Below are 22,441 nucleotides of genomic sequence, written 5' to 3'. Positions count from 1 at the left end.
GTACAATGCAACCACAAATCAACAAAACAATACAAAAATCATTTGCGGTCATGAGAAACTTAAGGCAAGTTTGAAAATTCTTCGACAGAACACAATTCCAGCTCTTGGTCTAGTCCCTAGTTCCAGGTCTTCTAGACTACTTCAACATACTCTATCTCCCCTGCCCCGCAACCATAATAAAACAACTACAAACAGTTCAAAACACAGCACTTAGACTTACCTATTCACTGAGGAAACACAACCACATCACGGGGGCATACATTGACTCACACTGGCTCCCAATACTAGCAAGAGTACAATTCAAATTCTACTGCCTACTATTTAAAACCATAAACGGAGATAGCCCAGCCTACCTAAACAACTGCCTAATCCAAACTACCTCAACCAGACATAGGAAAACCCACAAACCGTTCACACAACCCCCCATCAGAGACGTCGAACGAAAAAAACTGTATGATGGCCTTCTAGCCACACAAGCAGCAAAACTAGACTACCAACTATCCAATTTACTGATAACGACCCCATACTACAAATTGTTCAGAAAAGAAATAAAAAACATGCTATTCAAGAAATCCTTGAAGACAAATTAACAGCACAAGACTCATCCCAATTCTCTGAAACAACTCGCTCTACTCTTCAATTCCTCTGGAAATGGCCAGATAACTCCTTTTGTAATCCGCCTTGAACCGCAAGGTAATGGCGGAATAGAAATCACTAATGTAATGTAATGTAAGCTCTTTTGAGCAGGGACTGTCTATTAAATATCAAATGTACAGCACTGTGTACGCCTTTCAGTGCTATATAAGTAATAAATAATAGTAGTAGTAGTAGACGTTACAAAGCCACTGGCAACTAATAAAGTTGATACAATTTTGGTAAAATGTGATCAAACTGACTTCCTCAAAATAATTCTTGACACAGAATTCTGAACCAGCTGAAGTGCTTTCAGTTTCATTTTTCCTATTCCTAAATACAGCATATTACAGAAATCTAACCTACCGAGTATTAATGCTTGAACCACTAATCTGAAGTCAAAAGCTGAAAAGGAAGTTTTCAGTCTCAGATGGTAAAATAATAAGCACACAATCTGTGCTGATTCTGATTCTTCAAAAACACCTAAATATATATTGATGTTATATCCTCAAACCAAAATTCTAGGGGTGGAAGCAGAAAATTTATTGAATATGCACTGTCATGTACAATCAGTTATTAAAAATGTGTTTGTTATACTTAGGAGATTAAAGGCCATCTAAAAATGCTTTAAACCTAGGTGTTTAGAATTCTGGTACAGTCCTTAATACTATCAAGACTTAATTAAGATAAGGTTACAATAGGCATCTACTCTAAATCACTCAACCTTTTGTAATTAGCTCAGAATGCTACCATTAGATTAATTTTTGGCTTATCTAAATATGAGCCACTTAAAAACTTTTATTCCAAGCTCCATTGGTTTCCTAAAATGGAATGAATACTGTTCAAGTTGTGTGTCAGGTTTTAAAGTTCTAACTGGAGAAGCTTCTCTTTAAATGATCCTATAAGGAACATCAGTTGCACTATGTCTTTATAGCCTAGGTCAGTGTTTTTCAACATACAGTATGTGGGCTGCTTGTTGGGGATATGCAGCTATTAATAAATTTTATGCTCAGAGTCATGGAGGCAACAACAGGGGAGACCCCCAATGCTACTGCCTCACCACCCAATCATCGCATATTTAAGGAACTTTTGTAAGAAGTACGGTTGTTTGAATTTTTTAACATCATATGCCACTCGGGTTAAACTATTCACTTTATGCGTTTATGATTTAAATCTGAACAGCAAACTGATCTTATAGCGTGCAGGTTCCGAAGTGCCACGTTTCGTTCCTGCTTCAGGGAACCAACGATGTTTTGCAAGAGTTTTCTAATTATGGGCGTTTTAGACTCAAAAGGTTAAACTCGTCTTACAAACTGACCGAACAGATCTTAAACCTTCCTCCTATCGTTAAAAAATTCAAATAACCGTACTTCTTACAAAAGTTCCTTAAATATGCGATGATTGGGCGGTGAGGCAGTAGCATTGGGGGTCTCCCCTGTTATTGCCTCCATGACTCTGAGCATAAAATTTATTAATAGTTGATGTATTTTTGAAACAGCACATTTTGAATATTATTAAGAGTGATTATTCCCTTGGATTCAGGCCACTTTTTCTAATCACTCAACTCTTGGAAGTTTTGAGTTTATTGCCCCCATTTGTGTTCATTTGTTGGGGATATGCGGCGATACCAGCTGCAAGAATATTTCCGGCCCACCTGTCCGAACCACGCAGTCGGGGATCCCTCCTTGCTGACCACCCCACCCGCTGAAGCTGCTGCCAGGGATCCCTGCCCACCCACCCCTCTCCCAAACCTGACCCACAGGGCTTCCCTCCGATGTCAGAGCTGATGTCAAAGAAAAGCTTTCCAGGTCAGCTGGGGGGAGGAAGAGGTTCCCAGTTACCTCCTTGCTGGTTTTGTGATCGTTCCCCACCCTGCCTGATCAATCTCCTACCTGATCCGATCCACCCATGCAAAATAGCCAAGCGATTGATTCACCAACAATTGCTTGGCTATTTTGACTCAGGTTTTACTATCCTAAAACCCGACTGCTGCAGGCCTGTCGGTAACTGTGTTACCGACAAATCTGCCTGTTTTATTTTCAAATATTTTTTTTTAATGGCACAGATATTTTTGCGTGTATTACACATGTAAAATATCTTGCCAATAAAAAAAAAAAAAAAAAAAAGTCTCCCACCCCAACCCAAAAAAAAAATTGCAGGAGGGATGCTGCCACCGCCATCAAATTAACAGCCACTGTCATCTGCCCGGCCCACCCCACCCCCAGTACCTTTACATATAGCAGGAGGGATACCTACTCCCTCCTGCCATCGGGATGCCCAACCCCACCGGTCTTGCCCACACCCCTCAGGTACCTTTAGTCAGGAGCAGGGTTCCCCTCCTGCTCCTCCGGCCAGCTCCTGTGCAATGTCGGCCTTAGGCCCCACCCCAGTGCATCATATGGAGCACAGAGAGGGGCCTAAGGCCCTGATTGGCTCAGGCGCCTTGGGCTCCTCCATTGGGAGGGGGCCTGAGGCACCTGAGCCAATCAGGGACTTCCTTAGGGTTGAGCCTAAGGAAGTCCCTGATTGGCCAAAGCAATGGCGGTGGCAGCATCCCTCCTGCAATTTTTGGGGGGTTAGGGGAGAGGGGGCAGGAGGCTTTTTTTTTTTCCTTTTTATTGGCAAGATATTTTGTATGTGTAATACACACAAAATATTTGTGCCATTAAAAAAGTGAAAAAAAAACCCCCAACAACCTGGCAGAAGCCCTGACAGCAGTGACAGGAGGCTGCTTCTGTTACTACTGTCAGGGCTGCCCCAACTCAATTGCTCACTGAGCGATTGAATTGGAGAGTTTGCATGCAAATCATTTGCATGCAAACAAGATAGTGAATCAATCGCTATTTCAAAATTGGCTAGAGAATCGGCCAACAGCGATTGAATCGCTATCTTTAGTGAATCTGGGCCTAAGTAATCAGCAAAAAGCATATAAACAAACTACTGCTGTTTAATCTGAGAATTATGTGCTAAAAGGGATTAGTCATGTTTTAATATGCGAGAAATGTACCTTGAAAAGCCATTTTCTTTTTCCTTCTTAACTTTCACATCACCACTTGAGGATCTGACCTGAGAAACCAAACACAGGAATATTTCAATGTGTTAAGACAGAGGGAACAGTGGTTTTAATTTGCATGTGATTTGTAAAAGCAGCACTACTTGAAAACTGTAAGCATCTGATATTTTATATATACTGTATATATAAATAAAATCAGCACAGAAATAAAAAAATGAAACTAGATAAATATGTACTATGTGTGGTCCTTTGGAAGTCTCAAAACAATATATAAGGCAGAATCCAAGGTGTACAGAAGCAGAACTAGATACATGGTAGGGGTTCAATAGTCAATTATAACCATAAAACATTTTTTTTTTAGCACAAGTTGTCTTCTACTGTAATCTGCTCTGTAGGGCTCAAGACTGATAATGTGTAGCAACAAGAGACAACTGGTTAAAGGCCATCATAAAAACTATTCTGGGCTCTACTTTACTAGCAGATGATAGCCATGGCAATGAAAGAGAGGGGTTCCAGACTAACATCTAAAGTTAGCATTAAGATTTAGCAGTTATGAGCACAGCTGTGAAATCTAAGAGAAATCACATTACAGAAATTTGTTCATATTGATAATCTTCAGCAAGTTAATGAAATACAGAAAACTTACTCTCCTGTAGCAGATGTTCTCAAAGGACAGCAGGATGGTATATCCACATTGATGGGCAGTGTCATCTGATGGAGACTGGTATGACAAGCGCTCCCCAGCATTCGCTCATCTTCCCTTTTACTATTGCATGGGACCTCTGCAGAAAAACTTAGACTAAGTTGGTACAGCACAACAATGTGGGAAGACAAGCGGATCTGCAGCAGACACTGGAGAGTGCTTGCCATACCAGGCTCCATCAGAGGACATTGCCCAGCAATGTGGATATATCATCCTGCTTGCCCTTGGAGAAAAGTACAGACCAGGAGTTTTCCAGTTTAGTTTATTGCAACACTAAATACATTCAACTGTCATTTTTTTCAATCAGGAAAGTAAATTTTACATCAAGCCTGAAGTGCAAGTAAACTCAACATGCAAATTGCAATTGTTTTCTTTTTTTATGATTCCATGTTGCATTTTGTCCTTTACTGGACAGCCAAAGCATCAATTTGGATTGTGACAAGTGATGGCATTAATAATATGCACTATGGGAGAAATTCTAAAACTGGTGCCTAAACTTAGGCGCTGGTAGGCGTCCTACCAAAGTCTAATTGAAGAATGTAGTTATTATAAATGGCAAAAAACAGCGAGGTTGAAGCACCAACCGGCACTGGAATCACACCTAGATAGGCACTTTAGGCCACTGCACACCAAAGTAGGTGTGGCCAATACCAGAAGTGGCGTTAGGTGGTCTAAAGCAGTGATTCCCAACCCTGTCCTGGAGGAACACCAGGCCAATCGTGTTTTCAGGCTAGCCCTAATGAATATGCATGAGAGAGATTTGCATATGATGGAAGTGATAGGCATGCAAATTTGCTTCATGCATATTCATTAGGGCTAGCCTGAAAACCCGATTGGCCTGGTGTTCCTCCAGGACAGGGTTGGGAACCACTGGTCTAAAGTGCCTGCGTAGGCATGATTCACGCAAAGATAGGCATTGGAAATGTAGGCCTAGGAAAACTTGGCCTATATTTCTGGTGCCTATCTTTGCTGGGAAATCCCAAAATAGTCCACAGCAGAGGAATCCCCGATCAGCAGATGTTTCAGGGAGTCTTGCTGGCTCAGCTGATCAGGGATTCCTTTGCCGTGATCAGCTGATGGCAAGCTGTGGACTATTTTTGGGATCCCCCCGGTAGACAGGCAACAGAAATATAGGCCTGGGTTTATCCAGGCCTAATCTTTGTGTGAATCGCACTTGAGGCACAATTCTCTAGCTGGCAACGTCTTGTGACTGACACACTATTGGTGGTCGCCGACATGGGCATTGGTTAGAAAATCCGGGCATATGTCAAAACTTCAACATTCATTATAATAGAATTTCTATTGATAATATCACTACTCAATACGCTGCCCTCTAAAATGTAAGAAAGGAAGCTGAAGAAAGCACAAACCTTTTCTTCCCTTCGTTTTTCCTTATCTTTTTCTTTGTGTTTATTTTTATGTTTCTCTAAGCTATTTTTATTTCTCTCCAAACTGTCATCTTTGCTTCGCTCCAAGCTGGTAATCTTGTGTTTCTCTGAGCTGCCATCTTTGGGTCTCTCCAGGCTGCCATCTTTGTGTCTTTCCTTTTCTTTCTCTTTGTGTTTCTTCTCTATAGAATCTTTGTGCTCACTACAGAAACAACAAAAGGGCTGGATTAGTTCACCGGTTCCACAGACAAAAGATCATTTGGATGTACCTGCACAACTGCTCCAAGATTGAAAAGATTTTGATGCAGGCTCTGGACTCAATTGTGGGGCTCATTTGTATAAGTTCTGTGGGGGCTGAAGGACCATGTGTGAAAAACAATGATAGTGCTTTACCCTGTTGGGTGTCTGTGTTTAGGGAGAATTCAGTTACTGAGGGTCGGATTCTCTAATACCACTGGTAAAATCCGACAGGCCGCTATTGCGGCTGTAAATGTAATGATTTCAAAACGGCAAGTCATTCTCGAAGAACCGCGCATGCAAATGAGGTTCACAGAGGTCCATGGAGAGTTGCTAAATTTACTTGAGATGAATTGCTGGTAATGGAATTGACACATTCATAAAATAGTCCACGGAAAGAGATATAAATGTGCGCATGTGCCAGAAAAAGATATGCAGTAGGCACGCTTGTCGTGGGCGTGCCTTATAGGAGAGCAGTATATGTGCACGTCATAGGCACAAGTCACATGCGGTTGTTGTTAATCATAGGTGTGCCAGCGCTATTGGATGGAGGGGAGGTGGAAGCATCGTGCGCATGACATGCCTTTAGTACACACACTTGAGACACATGCTTTTGAGATTTTTCCCCCTCCCCAAAAACTATTATACTACTATAATTTATATGAATAGTGTTTAAAATTTTTTTTTAATTATGAGTCACAGCCAGAAAACACACGCCTGAGATGCAATTTTCACAGTACCGGCACCTCCAGACCAGCCAGTAATTTTTGGTTGTCAAAAGCTAGCGGTGAGCTTGGAGAATCGCCAGACAATGATGAAGAATCACCCAGAGTGTTTGTTTAAATATTAATGAGCCCATTTTACTACCATTTTAATAATTATGACCTCATTTGCATGGCAGAGTCGGAGGCTGCTAAGAAGCTCAGAAAAGAAACAAAGGATAAGAAGGCCCTGGAACAAAGTTAAGAGCACAGTCAGAGGGAAGTGCAAACAGAAACTGGGAAAAGATGATTAGAAAAATAAACTCGCCAGACAACAAAGGTAGGGAAAATTATTTTAAACTTAGGGGTCCTTTTATCAAGGCACGGTAGGGGGTTTAACGCGCGGAATACCGCACATTAAACCGCCTGACGCGCTAGTTGCTAACGCCTCAATTGACAAGGCGTTAGTTTTTTGGCTTGCCGCAGGGGTTAGCGCGTGATGAAATGTCCGATACGCTAACCCCGCTAGCGCACCTTGATAAAAGGAGCCCTTAGTGATTGACATGTGTCAGTTTTGAGAATTTATATCTGCTGTTTGTATTTTGCACTTTGTGCTTTTCTGTAGCCGTTACTGAGGTGACATTGCGTATTTTAAAGTCATCTGCCTTACTTCTGAAAAAAATAGAATATAAAAGATAATTAACATTTTATCTGCGTACTTATTGCTTTGTGTAATTTTCTGGTTACCATTATATATTGTTAAGATTATATTGTGTGTGTATATGAAAAATGAATGGAAGAAATTGCATTACAATTATTTTGGGGACGGGGGTACTCAGTTGATATTTGTTATAGACTTAGGGCACAGGTGTGAAACTCAAGGCCTGCGGTGCAAATTCGGCCCGCCTTTGTCATTTTATGCGGCCTGCGGTCCAATGCGCCACACCTCATCCAGAAGCATTCCCTCTGACGTTGTGACGTCAGAGGCGGCTTCCGGTTCAGGTGCAGGACGCACGAGGAGCAACTGCATGCGGCTCCATGCACACTATGGCTGTGAGGAGGAGGGAGCCGGCCACAAGATAACACCAGGGGGCATCGGACCATGGACTGCATAAAACGGCCAGGTTGGAGCCAGCCAGAAGGTTAGACACCCGCTGGAGGGAGGCACAGCAAGGTAGAGGGAATTATTTTATTTTCATGTTAGTGTTTGAATTGTGTCAATTTTGAGCATTTTAATCTGCTGTCTTATCATTTGCACTGCTCAGGAAGAAATACATTTGTTTCTTTTTCTCTGGGGGTTCTACTGCATGCAAAATCTTGAATCTTAGGGTGTTTTTTAAAATATATTAGTACTTTTAGTTTTTGGTCCCATATTTGCATAGGGTTATCTGTGTTCTGGTAGGAATGAATGTTGAGAAGCATACAGTGTGTTTTGTGTAGTTTAATTTTGTGGTTAACCATTACCACTATGTGTTAATAAGGTTATATTATGTGTATATATGAAAAATGAATAGAAAAAATGGTGTTATAATTAGTATTATTATGGGGGCGGGGTCTGGGGTGGAGATTGGATGGGGTCTGGCCAGGAACTTAGCCTGTGTTTTGAATTTCAGCCCCCTAATGTGATTGAGTTTGACACACCTGACTTAGGGGGTATTCTTGGTTTGAAGAAGTTGAGAAACACTGTTGTAGAGAATCCAACTCCACGACTACAGAAGAATTTGAAGAATGAAGCTATCAATTATAATGGTTTATGGGCAATTGAAACTGGCTTGGAGGGGGGAGGTTTCTTTTATGCATGGAAGTCTATAAAGTGGGGTGAAAAGGGGGTTTATGATATACAGACATGTTACTTTGACTTGACCCCTCCTCCTCTGCCATCCCAAAAATTTCTGTCTAGAGATGCCACTGGGTACGTGTATGGCAAGGAAGCGATGTGATAGAGGCCCTGATGCACAAAAGTCTGCCATGCACGCCAGCTCTGCTTCCAATGCTCAAAAGGGTTCTTGGAGGCTTTTATCGATTGCCGTAGCAGTCAATGAGAACCCTATGCAAATGTTTTACAAGGAGCTCATTGGTATTTAAATGAGCTCTCTTTGTGATGCACAAAAGGGAACACCCACTTCTCGCCAGGCAAGCTCTTCTGGGAGGTCTGAAGCTGCCAGTAGCTATTTGGGCATGTATGTCCCTTTCCTACGGCCAAGACACACACTTGCATAACAGACGCACAACAACTGCGTCTATATTGCGAGCTAAAACAAAAAAGTACCTCACTTTCAAAGGCTATCTGTAAGCTCTCATGATTGGAAGCTGTACTGGGCCTACCAATTTTGCTCTTCTGCACTGGCGCCTGGCACAGTTCCACCCACTTTTACTGGCTTACTTATAACAAATAGCGTGCATATGTTTTGCATGCTATTTGTGCTGAACAGTCTGGCAAAACAAAAATTGCTCCAAACCCGATATTTTTTACTGGGTTGCCAGAGCTTTCTGCATCCTGCCATGTGAGAGTGTTAAGTTATGAGTGTCTGTGCATGACGGAGGAGGAGAGTTGAGAGAGCGCTATAGGTGTGTACGAGCTGGGGGTATAGACTGGTTACAGAAAAAGATGCATGCATGGGTGTGTGTACATACAAGTTAATTCAGCATACAAGCATTTTAGCTTCCAATCCACAAAATGTCTCTGCATGGCTTTTTCTATGCCCCGTAGTAGCCTTCGAGACTAGTATGAAAATGTAGTACAATGAGCTCATTAAAAGGAGCATTCCGGGTGATGCATAAAATGAAGCGCTAACCTTTAACACTACAAAATTACCAGCAGGTCTAGAGGTGCCAGTAGTGTTAAACCATGTATGTTTGATGGGGAGAGAACTGAGGGGATATGAGAACTAGAATAGGAGACAGCTGGATGGGTGTCCAACTTCAAAAGGAGACTGAACCTGCCAAGGGGAGGGCAGAGAAATATCAAGCTTATTAAGGGGGCTCAAGCTAGTTAGGCAGCGAGACTGCCAGCGGGGGTCAGGAAATCCAGTCTTAGTAAGAAGAAAGCAGGTTCAGGCCTGGGACATGGAGAACTGCCTTCATGAGGAGGGAATTCTACACAACAAAATTACAAATACAGAAAAGTATTCCCCCCGGTTTCAGTCTGTTCAAATCAGCCAGATAAAAGTTTTGTACATACCCTTCAGCCATATTACTGACAGAAAGACTAACGGCCTCTTTTACAAAGCCGTGCTAGCAGCTGCGCTGCGCTAACGGCCCCAAAGCCCATAGAGGTTTAAAGGGGCTGTTCCTGCGTGGCTTTGTAAAAGAGGCCGTAACTGCGATCAGGTATTTATATCCTGCATTATCTACATTCTAAGTGGGTTACAACATAACATAAGTTAAAAATGATACAGACTAAAAATATATGCATATAATATCACAACAAAAAAAAATATAACACACACAAGAAAATATCCCCCCAAAAAGCATTCAGTACTCTGCTCTGTAAGGAAGATAAGACACTAATAATAATTGCAAAAATGATTCCACGTTCCAACCTTTTTGTTATTCTTAGGAATATTTTCGGAGACTGAAGTTTTACATTCCATTTTCTTCTACTATAGAGCATCTCCTGAGCTGCCACTGCCTTCCAATACAGACGATACACAGGTACTATAGACATGTTATTTCACAAAAGAACACAAACTAAGAAAGAAAATGTTTTCTGGGCCATTGCCAGTGTGGCCAGATGCCTGGCAGCACTCGATGTTAAAGACTTTTGGTGTCACTCTGCTATTTATACCATTAACAATTATAGCACAGGCATGACATCACAAAGGAATCACATCAACCAGTGACGCTGCAGTTTTGGTCCCTAAGACTCCAAGGCCTTACTATAATTCAAGTTAGCTAAACGATATGAAAAAAGAGGGAATGACTCTGGTGACTTAAATGCTCAATCTTGCAAGCCCAGGAAGGAACATGGTGGTACTAAAGGAATCTCACTGAAGGAAAGTAAGGTCCATTGTATATATCAAGAGGTCTAAATACTTCAAACTATTAGCCAAGTCCAGTATACAAAATTAGAAGGGGGGGGGGACTGAAAGGAGCTAAAGACAATGACAATTTCTTCACAAGCATTAAAAAGGGCAATAGAAAGACTATAGGATGGACTCAAAGGATGAAAATCTAAATGAATGCTTCTGTACTGTTGTCATGAAGAATGAAGTAACCACAGAACAGGAAATCTAAGCTTTAGGGAACAAGCTAGTATGGGTAAATAAAGTCTGATCAAGGTTCTGATGTAGGTAGGGCTTAGATATGACACAAAATCTGCTTCAGCCATTACAGTGAATGAATCCACGTCTTCAAGGGGGGGGGGGCTCTTATTCTGAGCCCAAGTCTTAAGTGGGATGCTGGAAAACAGCCCGATTAGCAACATTATAATCATGGGTTTGATAGCTCTTTTCCAGTTATTGCATAAGTTAACAATTGCCTTTAATTTTTGATTCGCTCTTGTGTGATTTTAGTTACTTGTGCTAACATAACAGAAGGAAAAGCTGGTGCCTACTTTTCCTTATAAATCAGGCTTAAAAATAGGTGGCTAGCAGTTGGCGCATAGCTTGGAACTGCCGGTGTTCTTTAGGGACATCAAAGCAGGAAGAAAAGCAAGCTTTAAATACATTGTTATGAAATAAGAGCAATGAGAATACATATCCTCTCAATGCATCTCAACATAACCAAAGAGAAATAACATATAAAATAAGCTTTTAAAAGAAAAATACATTTAGCAATAAAATGGCTCTAATAAGACAAAACTAAAATCTTGATGAACAGTTTGTAGAATCTTAAGAACCTTTCTTCCAAGCACTGGAAAGGAATGGGTATAGCTGATTGCAATTGCTTTCATGCCACAGATTTTGGTGGCATTCACAATTTTTCCTCCTTTGCTTTTTAAATGATAGCCAGCAGTAAAAAACAGCTTTCTACAACTCATTACCAGACTTCTTACATCCTAAAGCAATGTGGAATTTATAGATCTTGATTCCACCCATTGAAATCACTGCTGCAGATCACACAAGACATCGGGTATTCAAGACTGACCCCTAAAATCTCCCTCCTGGAAACGGGGACTTTAGTGTTCTCGTTAACATAGTAACATAGGCAGTATGATTTTACTAGAAGAAGATCTTGTCAGACTAATCTGATTCACTTATTTGGGTGACTAAAAAGTTGGATTTAGGGGGAATTCTAGGATGTGGTGTACTTAGATGTTAGTAATGCTTTTGACACTTAAACTTTGTATGTGTGCTCAATGCTCAATGTGTAATTATGAACAGCACAGCTACACCTTTATAAACTGTGCAGCTACAATCTTCATGCAGGATATAATCTTCAGAAGCCTTTGTACTGAACCAATGATGAAGCAAATTCAAAGCTTTTCTCAAACACATTTTGCATTAGCACTCGACAACCAGCACTCAGGTACTGGGTAGCGACATGGGCAATCTGACATATTGGTTTCTGTTCCCTTAAAGCTTTCTCCATTTCATCTGTTCCTCAATTTCTTCTTCCTGATGAGGAATTTTTGTCTTGTCATTTGATTAGTGTTTTTTAGCTTTGGTCTATGCATCAGGTTAAATGGTATAGCAAATATTAACAAACATACACCAGTCAAGAGATTGATTAAACCATGTCTCTATAATAGCCACAGTGGCCAAGTCCATTTCCACCATCAGGGTTTCCAGATGCTTACATGTTTTCCAGCAATTTGTGGATTTCTTGCTTGTATTTTGTATAGTTTTTATTCTGATCTCCTCTCCCCCTTTTTTGCTCAAGGGTAAGTTAAGATGTCTCTATTTTTGCCTCTTCTGTGGTGCTTTACTGGGGGTGATATCCTTAACTTGTTTTCTTCCATCTTCCTTCCCCTTCCTCTAGTTTGAACACCTATCCATAACAACATAAAAATAGCCTTACTGGGTCAGACCAATGGTCCATCAAATCCAGTAGCCTGTTCTCACGGTGGACAATCCAGATCCCTAGTACCTGGACAAAACCCAAGAAGTAGCAACATTCCATGCTACCGATCCAGGGCAAGCAGTGGCTTCCCCCATGATTTTCTCAACAACAGACTATGGACTTTTCTTCCAGGAAATTGTCCATACCTTTCTTAAAACCAGCTACGCTATCCATTCTTACCACAACCTCTGGCTTTGCGTTCCATATTCCTTGAATTTTTCATTCAAGATTCTTCTTCCAGCTACAGAAAGATGCAATCCATCATTAGTCTAGCCCAGTTTATTGCAAACTGTGTGCCACAGCACACTAGTGTGCCTCCTGAGATTTTAAGTGTGCCACGGCATACAGAGCAGGAAGAGAGGTGCCGGCATCAGCTAACTTGCAACTTCCTGCCTTCTGCTGCTGATACGAAGAGGAAAGCAGGAGTTACGGGCAGAAGGCAGGAAGTTGTAAGTTAGCTGATGCTGGTGCCTCTCTTCCTGCCCTGTATGCCGCGGCACACTTAAAAATCAGAGAAAAGGAAAGCAGGAGACCCGGCAGCTTCTCTCCCCACCCCCGGACCAGCAGTGGTAGCTCAGTGTGACTTTAACTTAGCCACAGAGCTGCCGCTAGCATTAGTTTAGACTCGGTTTCATCAGGCAGCTTTGGGGCCTTTGCTAGGCTGGCCCACTTCAACGATGCGAGGCAGGCCAGCCTAGCAAAAGCCCTGAGGCGGCCTGATGAAACCGCAGCTAAACTAATCCTAGCGGCAGCTCTGTGGCTATGTTGAAAAGCACACAGTGAGCTGCCGCTAGGCTAGAGAGGAGAGTTACTGCTGGAAAGGGGGGGGGGAGGGACGGGAGAAGGTGGTACTGCTGGACAGAGGGGGAGGAGAGAAGGAAGAAGGTGGTACTGCTGGACAGGGGGGGAGGAGGGAAGGGAGAAGGGGTACTGCTGGACAGGGGGAAGTAAAAGGAACGGAGAAGAGGTGCTGCTGGACCTGGCAGAAAGGAAGGGAAAGGAAAGGTGCTACACACTGGAGGGGAGAGTGATATGGTGCATGGGGAGAGAGCATGTTGGGTTGGGGGGTGAGAAGGAGGGATGTCACTCGAGGAAAGAGGCAAGAAGGCAGGAGAAAGAAAGTGTTGGACTCATGGAGGGAGAGAGAGAGAGAGAGACATGTTGGTTGGGAGGAGGGAAAGAGGACCAGAGGCAAAGCATGCAGGAGGAAGAGAGAAAAAGTGTTGTACTGATGGAAAGGAGGGAGAAATGTTGGACTGGGAGGGGGCTTGAAAGGAGGAAGAGAAGGGAGATGGACTGCAGGGGGCAGAAAGGAGGCAGGGAAAGAGAAATGTTACACTGGAAGGGGGGGATGAGAGGTGACTAAAGGAAGGGAGAGATATCAGACCATGGAATGGAAGGAGGGGAGTCTGGTAGCGCTATAGAAATAATAATAATAGTAGTAGTAGTAGTGGAGAGATGCCAGACTGGGAAGGGGAGAAAGGAAGGAAAGAGATGTCGGACCATGGGGGGGGAGGGGGAAGGAGAGAGATGTCAGACCATGGAAATAGGGAGGGAAGGAGAGAGAGATAGGAAAGGAAAGTAAGACATGGAGAAGTAGATTTTGAGAAGAAAGCAGAAAAATTGAATGTTAAATTAATGCCAAAGATGGATGCAAGGCAGAAAGTGAAGATGGAGAGAAAAACAGTCAATGAATATGAAGGGACTGGAAACAGTTAAAAGCACAGAAAAATAAAGTCACCAGACAACAAAGGTAGGGAAAATGATTTTATTTTCAATAGTGATTGAAATGTGTTAGTTTTGAGAATTTATATCTGCTGTGTATATTGTGTGTATATGAAAAATGAATGGCAAAAATTGCATTACAATTAGTAAAGGGGGCGGAGCTTGGGAGGTCTGTGGTTGGGGGTACTCAGTTGATATTTGTTAGACTTCCCTGTTGGCATTTCAGGGCCTCTCTGGGGGGTCTTTGCGCATGCGTGGATGTCAATGTGATGATGTCACATGTGCGTGATGCCATCACGGTGACATCCACCCACTTCTGGGTGCCTAGAGCTGTGGCCACTACCTTTAGTGTGCCCCAGCTCGAGAAAGTTTGAGAGACACTGGTCTAGCCTCTTGTTCTTTCAATCACCATATATCTAAACCTTTCTTGTTTACAATATATTTGGCGCTATGTAGCCTCTTCTCTTACTATGAAAAAGCAGAATCTCTGAAAATACTACAGGGTTGACAATAGGTTTAAGTCTTTCTCACATAATTTGGAAGTTTCTTCGAAGAGAACCAGATCACAGAGTACTGTGAAGGATTTGGGTTTAGCACATGTCTTTTTCAGTTATAGAATTTGGATAAAATGAAAGTGTAACGTGCCTAGGAGGGCCTACATTCTAAGTCTGTACCTAGAGAGCAAAGGAGGGTTAAGTGAGTTGACCAAGATCATAAGGAGCTACTCTAACCCAGTAGGCTGCTAGTCCATTCGAAAGAAGAGCCGATTCCCTCAAAGTATTCCTCCTCCAGGGCCACGGTGGTTCTTTTGACATAAGTAACTCACTCTCTCTCACATATCAATGCCAATCAGAAATGTTTTCAGTGGAGCATGAACGAAAGCTCTAGAACTTGAGAAAAGCTCATGCTGATTGGTCATATATACAAATAAAAGATCATGGGTCTGCTGACCCTCAAAAATTAAATTGTAGCAAAGTTACAGCGTAGTGCTGGCACAGGCAAAAAAATGGCACTCAAGCACGCAATACAGCATATGGTCTGCAGGTGAACATGCACAGACAAGAGTATTTTTGGGAAGGCTAGCAATAAAAAAAAGCCCTACACATTTCATTTGACTGCTTGATTTATTTCATTATATCACAGACTGGAGTGAAGAATCCGTCTCACCTATTACTGTGCTTGGTCTTTTCCCGGTCTTTTTCTTTGTCCTTCTTGTGCTCTTTGTGCCGGTGCTCTTTATCTTTGTGTTTGTGAGAATCTGTAAAGCAAAGAAAACCAAAACCCACCAAAATAAAAACAAAACAAAAAAAAGAGATGACATTTAAAATAAAGCAGTGAAAAAAAAGCTTCAAACAACCATTTTCATTCTTTCACTCCATGCAAGAATATTTGACCAAACCACAAAACATGACTATTTTAAAACTGCCTAGATCAGGGCTGCCCAAGTCCGGTCCTCAAGATCTACTGGCAGGCCTGGTTTCAGGATATCCACAATGAATATGCACGAGAGAGAGATTTACATATCAAGGCACTGCAGGCTTTTACTGTAAATCTCTCTCATGCATGTTCATTGTAGATATCCTGAAAACCTGGCCTGCCAGTAGATCTCGAGGACCGAACTAGGGCAGCCCTGGCCTAGATCATCTTGCTTGGCCAGGTTCCCTTCAAACCCTACCTGATCACCAGCTCCCATTTTCTAAGATGGGAATTTTTCCATTGGATAACACGATCACTTTTAGACCTGGTTCAAAATTTACACAATATAACATTTTTGACTTGAACTCTTATTTACTGCCAACTACACGAGGCAGCATTGGAGTATTCTAAAGTTATTCAAAGTGAGTTCAAGTACAGTAGGTATTTTCATTTTCCCCAGAGGGATTACAGCCTAAGTTCATACTGTTTGTACTATGACCACTTGCCAGTGGAATGGGATGTGTATTGCTACATGACAAGTATTTCTGGAATCTAGCCCAATATGTGGAGTGTACACTGTTTGGCATGCAAAGGACATTCAGTAGCTCCTTACAGCTTCAGCCAGTAACAAATGGTGCCCAACTAATGCATGAGTTAAAGTATAAAGGCCTAAAAATATACAGAACTAAGTAATGGAGAGCCTGAGAATTCTTCATGTACCTTAAAAAGTGTTTATGAATGAGTAAGCACTACAACTCTTGTGCCGAGCAGCATTTAGACAGATACTGGCTCATGTCCCATTCTCTAAAAGAGTTGACATTAGCACACTGGCTTTAAAGGCACAAGACAGATATGCCTAGCAGCTGAGGAGCCGGATTTTCAAGCCTGATCAGCTCATGTGGTGCTTGGCTGGGTGGAAGTTAAGGCTGCTCTTACAGGAAACCTGAAAATGTGTTTCTAATTGTATTTCTACTAGAAGGCACACTATGCCATCTATCAGATCCTGCGATAGGAGGAAATATACAAATCAGAAAAACTTTACGCTGTTTGACTAGTTTTACTGGTTGAAATGGACTGAGGGTTTTCTCTCTAAGATCCTATATGGTATAAACTGGTGGAAGAACACCCACAGTCTGGTTTCCTGACTTTGGTGTGCCCCAGGGATATTCACTGTCCCCCATCCTTTTCAATGTTTACATGACATCATTAAGTGTACTCTCTTTAGCATTTATTATGGCGAAAGTATGGAATGATCTCTCACCAGATATTAGAACTTTTTCTTCATTGAATTCCTTTAGAAAAGCTTTAAAAATGTTTTTGTTTAAGAAATTTCTAACTGATAATTGAAAAATGATATATCTATTAAGAATCTTCCACTTGATGACAGAAGGTTGATATTTACTGACTTTCTTTTGTCTTATTAATTCATTGTTAACCAGTTCGACTCCCTCAGGGGAATGACCCGGTATATAAGGCTAAAGATTAGATTAGGTCCAGTTGAATTTCTTTTTACATATGAAGATGATATTTTTATACTACAAGAAGTTAGTCCAGATTTAAATAACTTTGCCCCTAATATTTGTTAATACCATATTGTTACAGTGGTCAACTTTAACTATGATGAAGTTAAATCCTGTGAAGACTAAATTGTTGGGTTAGGGCCCGATTGCCCAAAAAGCACAGTTACTTACCGTAACAGTTGTTATCCAGGGACAGCAGGCAGAAATGTAGTTGTAATTAAGAACTCTATTTGCCATCATGGAGTTCTGGTATAGACGGCGACCAAATTTATCCATGGTACGACCTTCTTTGCCTGGAGGAACTGAAGCGTAGATTTTGGAAGGATGAGCTTTCTTTAAAGATGATTCTACTACTAGGGATTGATGAGAAAGTTGGGACTTCTCAAACCCTTTACATGGAACAGTTCGATAACGGGATTCCAATTTAGATGGAATGGCAGTGATGGAATAAGGAGTCTCCATGTTACGAATAAAAGTTTGTTTGAGTACAGGAATCATTGGTAAGCGTAGGGACTCTTTAGGTGGATGAGGAAGCTCCATATCTGCTAGATATTCAGGAATATACTTAGAATCAGAATGGAGATCCAGTTTGAGAGCTTGTCCCATATCAAAGACAAATTTCGCAAAGGAAATGGATTTGGAATCAGATGCTTCTTCAGGAGACAAGCTGCGAGATTTAGGAAGCGCTGAGTAGGAAGGAGAAGCTTCTCTGGAATATGGAGAGAGTAGTTCTGATTCAAGACGTAAGGTTACAGAGGATGCTGTACTATGTGGTGGAGTAAGAGAATGTTTTCTCTTAAGGCTTCTGGATGGAGAAGTACCAGGTGTACGTGGCACTGAATGAGTCGAAGTCTGAGGAGAAGCGTCTCGACGAGTTGGCTTTGACGGTGGAGTCTTCGATCTTCGTGTCATCGACTTCGTGTCGATGCTCGGTGGTGTCGAGATCTGTGCTTCGACTTCGAAGAATGAGGCAGAGAAGTCTCGGTATCCAAGACAGAGGACTCCCTTCGAAGCTTGGAAGCAAGATGCCTTGAATGCTTCGACCGATGCTTCGGAGGAGGGGAGCCCGGAGAAGAATCAGTAGAAGGTATTCTCTTCGGTGTCCGGGATCGGCCTCGAGGCACTGGAAGCTCTGGCTTGGTGACAGGCTGATCCACCGGAGGCAAGGTCGAGGACGGGACCAATTGAGCCACTAATAAGGAAATCTGCGTGGTCAAGATGGATTTGAGCATGTCCTCTAGCATCGGCACCGAGACAGAAGGTTCTGATCTCGTAGGTGCAGCAGTACGCTCCGAAGAGGGCGACCTTGAAGGTGAGTATTCCCTTATCTTGGAGGTACGCTTAGAAGATGGACGTGAAGGACTCTGGTGGGTTCTTGGGTACGGCACCTGAAAGAGAACTAGGAGACTTATCCCCCCCCTGAAGACTTTACCGATGTCACTGACTTCGAGGGCACCGTAGTCAGCAAGGTCGAGGCCTTTGAGACCGAAGCTCCGGCCAGAGCCAAGGTCGAGGCCTTCGAGACGTGGAAGTCGTGGTCGTCGGAGTCGGGGCAGCCGCCGAGGTCGAAGTCGTCTCCGAGGGTTGTTCCATGTCTCCAAAAAGTTGGTGGAACTGAGCGCACCGACGCCGAAAAGCTCGTGGAGTAAGAGTGAAGCACCGATGACAATCTTCAGGTGAATGTTTCGAACCCAAGCACTGTAGGCAGCGGCAGTGAGGATCGGTGACCGAAATCACACAATTGCACTGGCGACAACGTTTAAACCCGGTGAGAGGCCGGGACATAGAAAAAAATAAAGTCCGTGTCGAACGGAAGGAGCAATTGTGCTTAGGCCCAAGGCTCACCGGCCGGACTAGAAAAGAAAGAAAATATATATATATATATTATTTTTTTTTTAATTGAAAAGGAGAAATAAGAATAAAAGCACAGCGACCGAACTTTCTGAAAAAAAAAGAAACAGCCGCGGTGAAGAGAAGGCAAAATCGCTGAGAGCTGAAGAAAAACGTGTCTTCTCGTCTCCGCAGAATAAAACGAACTGAGGATCCTCTCAGGAGATGCGCCCCCTAGTTCGGGCGGGAAGGCATGGTACAGATCGAGATCTTCAAGCAAGTTTGCTTTCGAGGCTGTCCGCTGCGGGGCTCCGTCGGTGACGTCACCCATGTGTGGGAATATGCTGCCTGCTTGTCCTGGGATAATGTCCTAACATCATTTTACCATGATTGTTCAATCGACTGTATTAGTTTAGTTGGACTATTGTAATTAAATTTATTATAGTATTGGTAAAGGTAATTAAAAATGTCTACAACTGGAACAGCAAGTTGGGTTTGTCTGTGGCAGACCAGTATCTAAGAATGGAAGCCATATTTTACTTGCTCATTAGTTTTGATGCCAAAAAGGATTTTGATAGGGTGAAGTGGGGATATTTGTTTGATATTCTTCGTGCTTATGGAATTGGACCCTTTTTCTTTAACACTATTCAGGCTCTGTATCGGTGAATGGGGGACTGTCCACACCTTTAGTGATCTGACGAGGTACAAGACAGGGCTGCTCCCTGTCGCCACTTTTATTTGTGCTGTCGTTGGATCCTTTAGTTTGAGAGATACAACATAATGTTGAGATCAGGGGTCTTTTGCTTGGAGCTAGTCATTTTAAAATAGCAGCGTTTGTGGATAACCTAGTAGTCTTTTTGTCATAGGGAAGTCAGAAGCCCTAGCCTCCTCAGAACAACTACGGGGGGGGGGGGGGGGGGGGGGGGAGGGAGAGGGAGAAAACCTAAATTGCGATGGGATTATCTGATAGGGTCCTGGCCCAGAGGAGGATTGGGTATGCCAGACCTCAAATTATATAATCAGGCCTGTCTTCATTATTTGCGGGACTGGGTTATAGGTACTCAATTATATACAGATGTTGCCTTTGAGAGGGACTATTTTTACCCCTTATACTTGACCTACCTTTTACATACACGCATGGCAGACCTGCCTATATTATTATATTTTGACCGCTCTGGAAGCAGACTGTATCTTTATGAGGTCAGGATCCTCATGTAATAGTTGGGAACTTGACTTTTTCTCCTAGTCTTACTCGCTCTATATTTGGCAAATGGAAGGTGGCTGAGTTATTTCTTTTACCTCATGTGTTGCTGGATGATGGTACTCTTATCTTGTGGGGATTTGCAGCAAAGAGATGTCCCGGCCTCAGAGTACAGTATGCTTACTTACAGCTGGCACACTATGTGGCCTCTCTCCTGGCTGGACTCCTGTCTTTGGAGTCTGCTCACAAATTTTAGGCTTTTTAGGAGGCGAAGCCAAAGATTAAAATTTCAGTATCTTTATTTTCATGGAAAACTGACCACCTTGAAACCACCAAAACTTTATTCCCCTTTCCTGGATTCTTGGTAGAGGGATTTGGGTAGACCATTAAGTGTGGAAACTTTAGGACGTGTTAAGAGAATTTTAGGGACAGTGTATAGTGCAGAATTTTTTGCACAATGCTAAGAGCATATTTTTCCCAATGTCAAGTCTACTATGTGGGTAGTGTTAATTCACAGCTATGTATAAAATGTACAACTACAGTGAACTCCTATTTTCATGGTTTGTGCGAATGTGCTAAAATCTAAGAGTTCTGGAGAGCTGTGATGTCTGCATTAAATATAATAATAATAATAATAACTTTATTTTTGTATACCGCCATACCCAGAAGAGTTCTAGGTGGTTCACATTGGTTAGAACAAATTACAAGAGGTTACATGCCAAATTGATCATAGAGTTGCGAACAGCAAGGAGAAAGAAGTTACAAATGGGTACATACCAAATTGATCATAGAGTTGCGAATAGCAAGGAGAAAGTAGTTACAAGTGGTTACATTCCAAATTGATCATAGAATTACGAACTACAAGGAGGAAGAAGGGAGGAGAGGAGAGAGACGGGGGGAGAAGTTTCGGTAGGAGGGAGGAGGAGGATTGAAGGAAGGGGCATTAGGGACTTTAAGGGTCTGGCTCTCGGAATAGGTGGGTTTTAAGTGTTTTTCTGAAGTCGAGGTAGTTGTGGGCTTTGAGGACCATTTGTCTAGTGTTACTCCTAGTATTTTTAAGGTTTGTTCGAGGGGGAAAATGGATCCTTTTACTTGAATTGAGGTGTCTTTGATTTTGTCTTTGGGGGTTGCTAGGAAGAATTTTGTTTTGTCTGGGTTTAGTTTTAGTCTGTAGGATAGCATCCAGAGTTCTATCTGATTCAGTATGCTTGTGAGGGAGTTGAGAAGCTCTTGAGTGAAACTGGTTAGAGGGATGACTATGGTAATGTCATCTGCGTAGATAAATAATTTTAGCTTGAGGTTTTGCAGGAGGTTTCCTAGGGAGGTGAGGTATATATTGAACAGGGTGGGGGACAGGGGGGAGCCCTGAGGCACATCGCAAGAGTTTACCCAGGAGTAGGAGAGGGAGTCATTTTTAAATACCCTGTAAGATCTGTTCCGTAGGAATCCGTTGAACCAGTTGAGGACCTGGCCGGAGATGCCAATACAGGCAAGGCAGTTTAGGAGAATGTCGTGGTCGACTAGATAGAAAGCACTGCTCAGGTCCAGTTGTAAAATCAGGGCACTGGATCCCCGGCTGAAGAGTGTGTGTATGTGGTCTAGGAGGGAGGCTATGATGGTTTCGGTGCTGTGATTGGAGCGAAAGCCTGATTGGTTGTCATTGAGGATATCAAATTTTTCTAGGTATTTGGTTAGTTCGGCGTTTACCATCCCTTCTGCAATTTTGGTGAATAGCGGGATGCTTGCAATTGATCTGTAGTTGGACAGGGTATTGGGTGGTTCATTCTTGTTTTTTATGATAGGAGTTATTGAGATGTGGCCTTGTTCTGCTGGAAAACTGCCAGTGGTTAGTAAGAGGTTTACCCAGGCCAACATATTGGCTTTAAAATGGATTGGAGCAGTTTTCATAATGTTGGGGGGGCAGGTATCCAGTCTGCAGAAGGAGTTGGAATATTTGTTAAAATATTTGTTGAAGGTTGGCCAGTCGATAATTGTGAATGATTCCAGCTTAGGTCTGTTCTGGATCCTGGGTCTGGATTGGGCCTGTCCGAGTTTGGGAGGATTGGGAAGT

General features: G+C 42.5%; 1 protein-coding gene across 1 annotated transcript in view; it reads right to left on the bottom strand.

Annotated features, from left to right (window-relative positions):
- The window catches only part of TOP1 (DNA topoisomerase I), a 160,346-nt gene that overhangs the window by 90,806 nt on the left and 47,099 nt on the right, over positions 1-22,441 (bottom strand). Inside the window, exons 3-5 of the mRNA XM_033963352.1 lie at positions 15,571-15,661; positions 5,720-5,939; positions 3,641-3,699 (exon numbers count right to left, since the gene is read on the bottom strand). Of these exons, the coding sequence (XP_033819243.1) occupies positions 3,641-3,699; positions 5,720-5,939; positions 15,571-15,661 (370 nt within the window). The remainder of the gene's footprint in view (positions 1-3,640; positions 3,700-5,719; positions 5,940-15,570; positions 15,662-22,441) is intronic.

The sequence above is a fragment of the Geotrypetes seraphini genome, chromosome 11 (assembly GCF_902459505.1).
Source record: "Geotrypetes seraphini chromosome 11, aGeoSer1.1, whole genome shotgun sequence".
NCBI classification, from domain to species: domain Eukaryota; kingdom Metazoa; phylum Chordata; class Amphibia; order Gymnophiona; family Dermophiidae; genus Geotrypetes; species Geotrypetes seraphini.
Note: the sequence above shows the minus strand (reverse complement) of the source record. Positions and strands in the feature narration are given on the sequence as shown.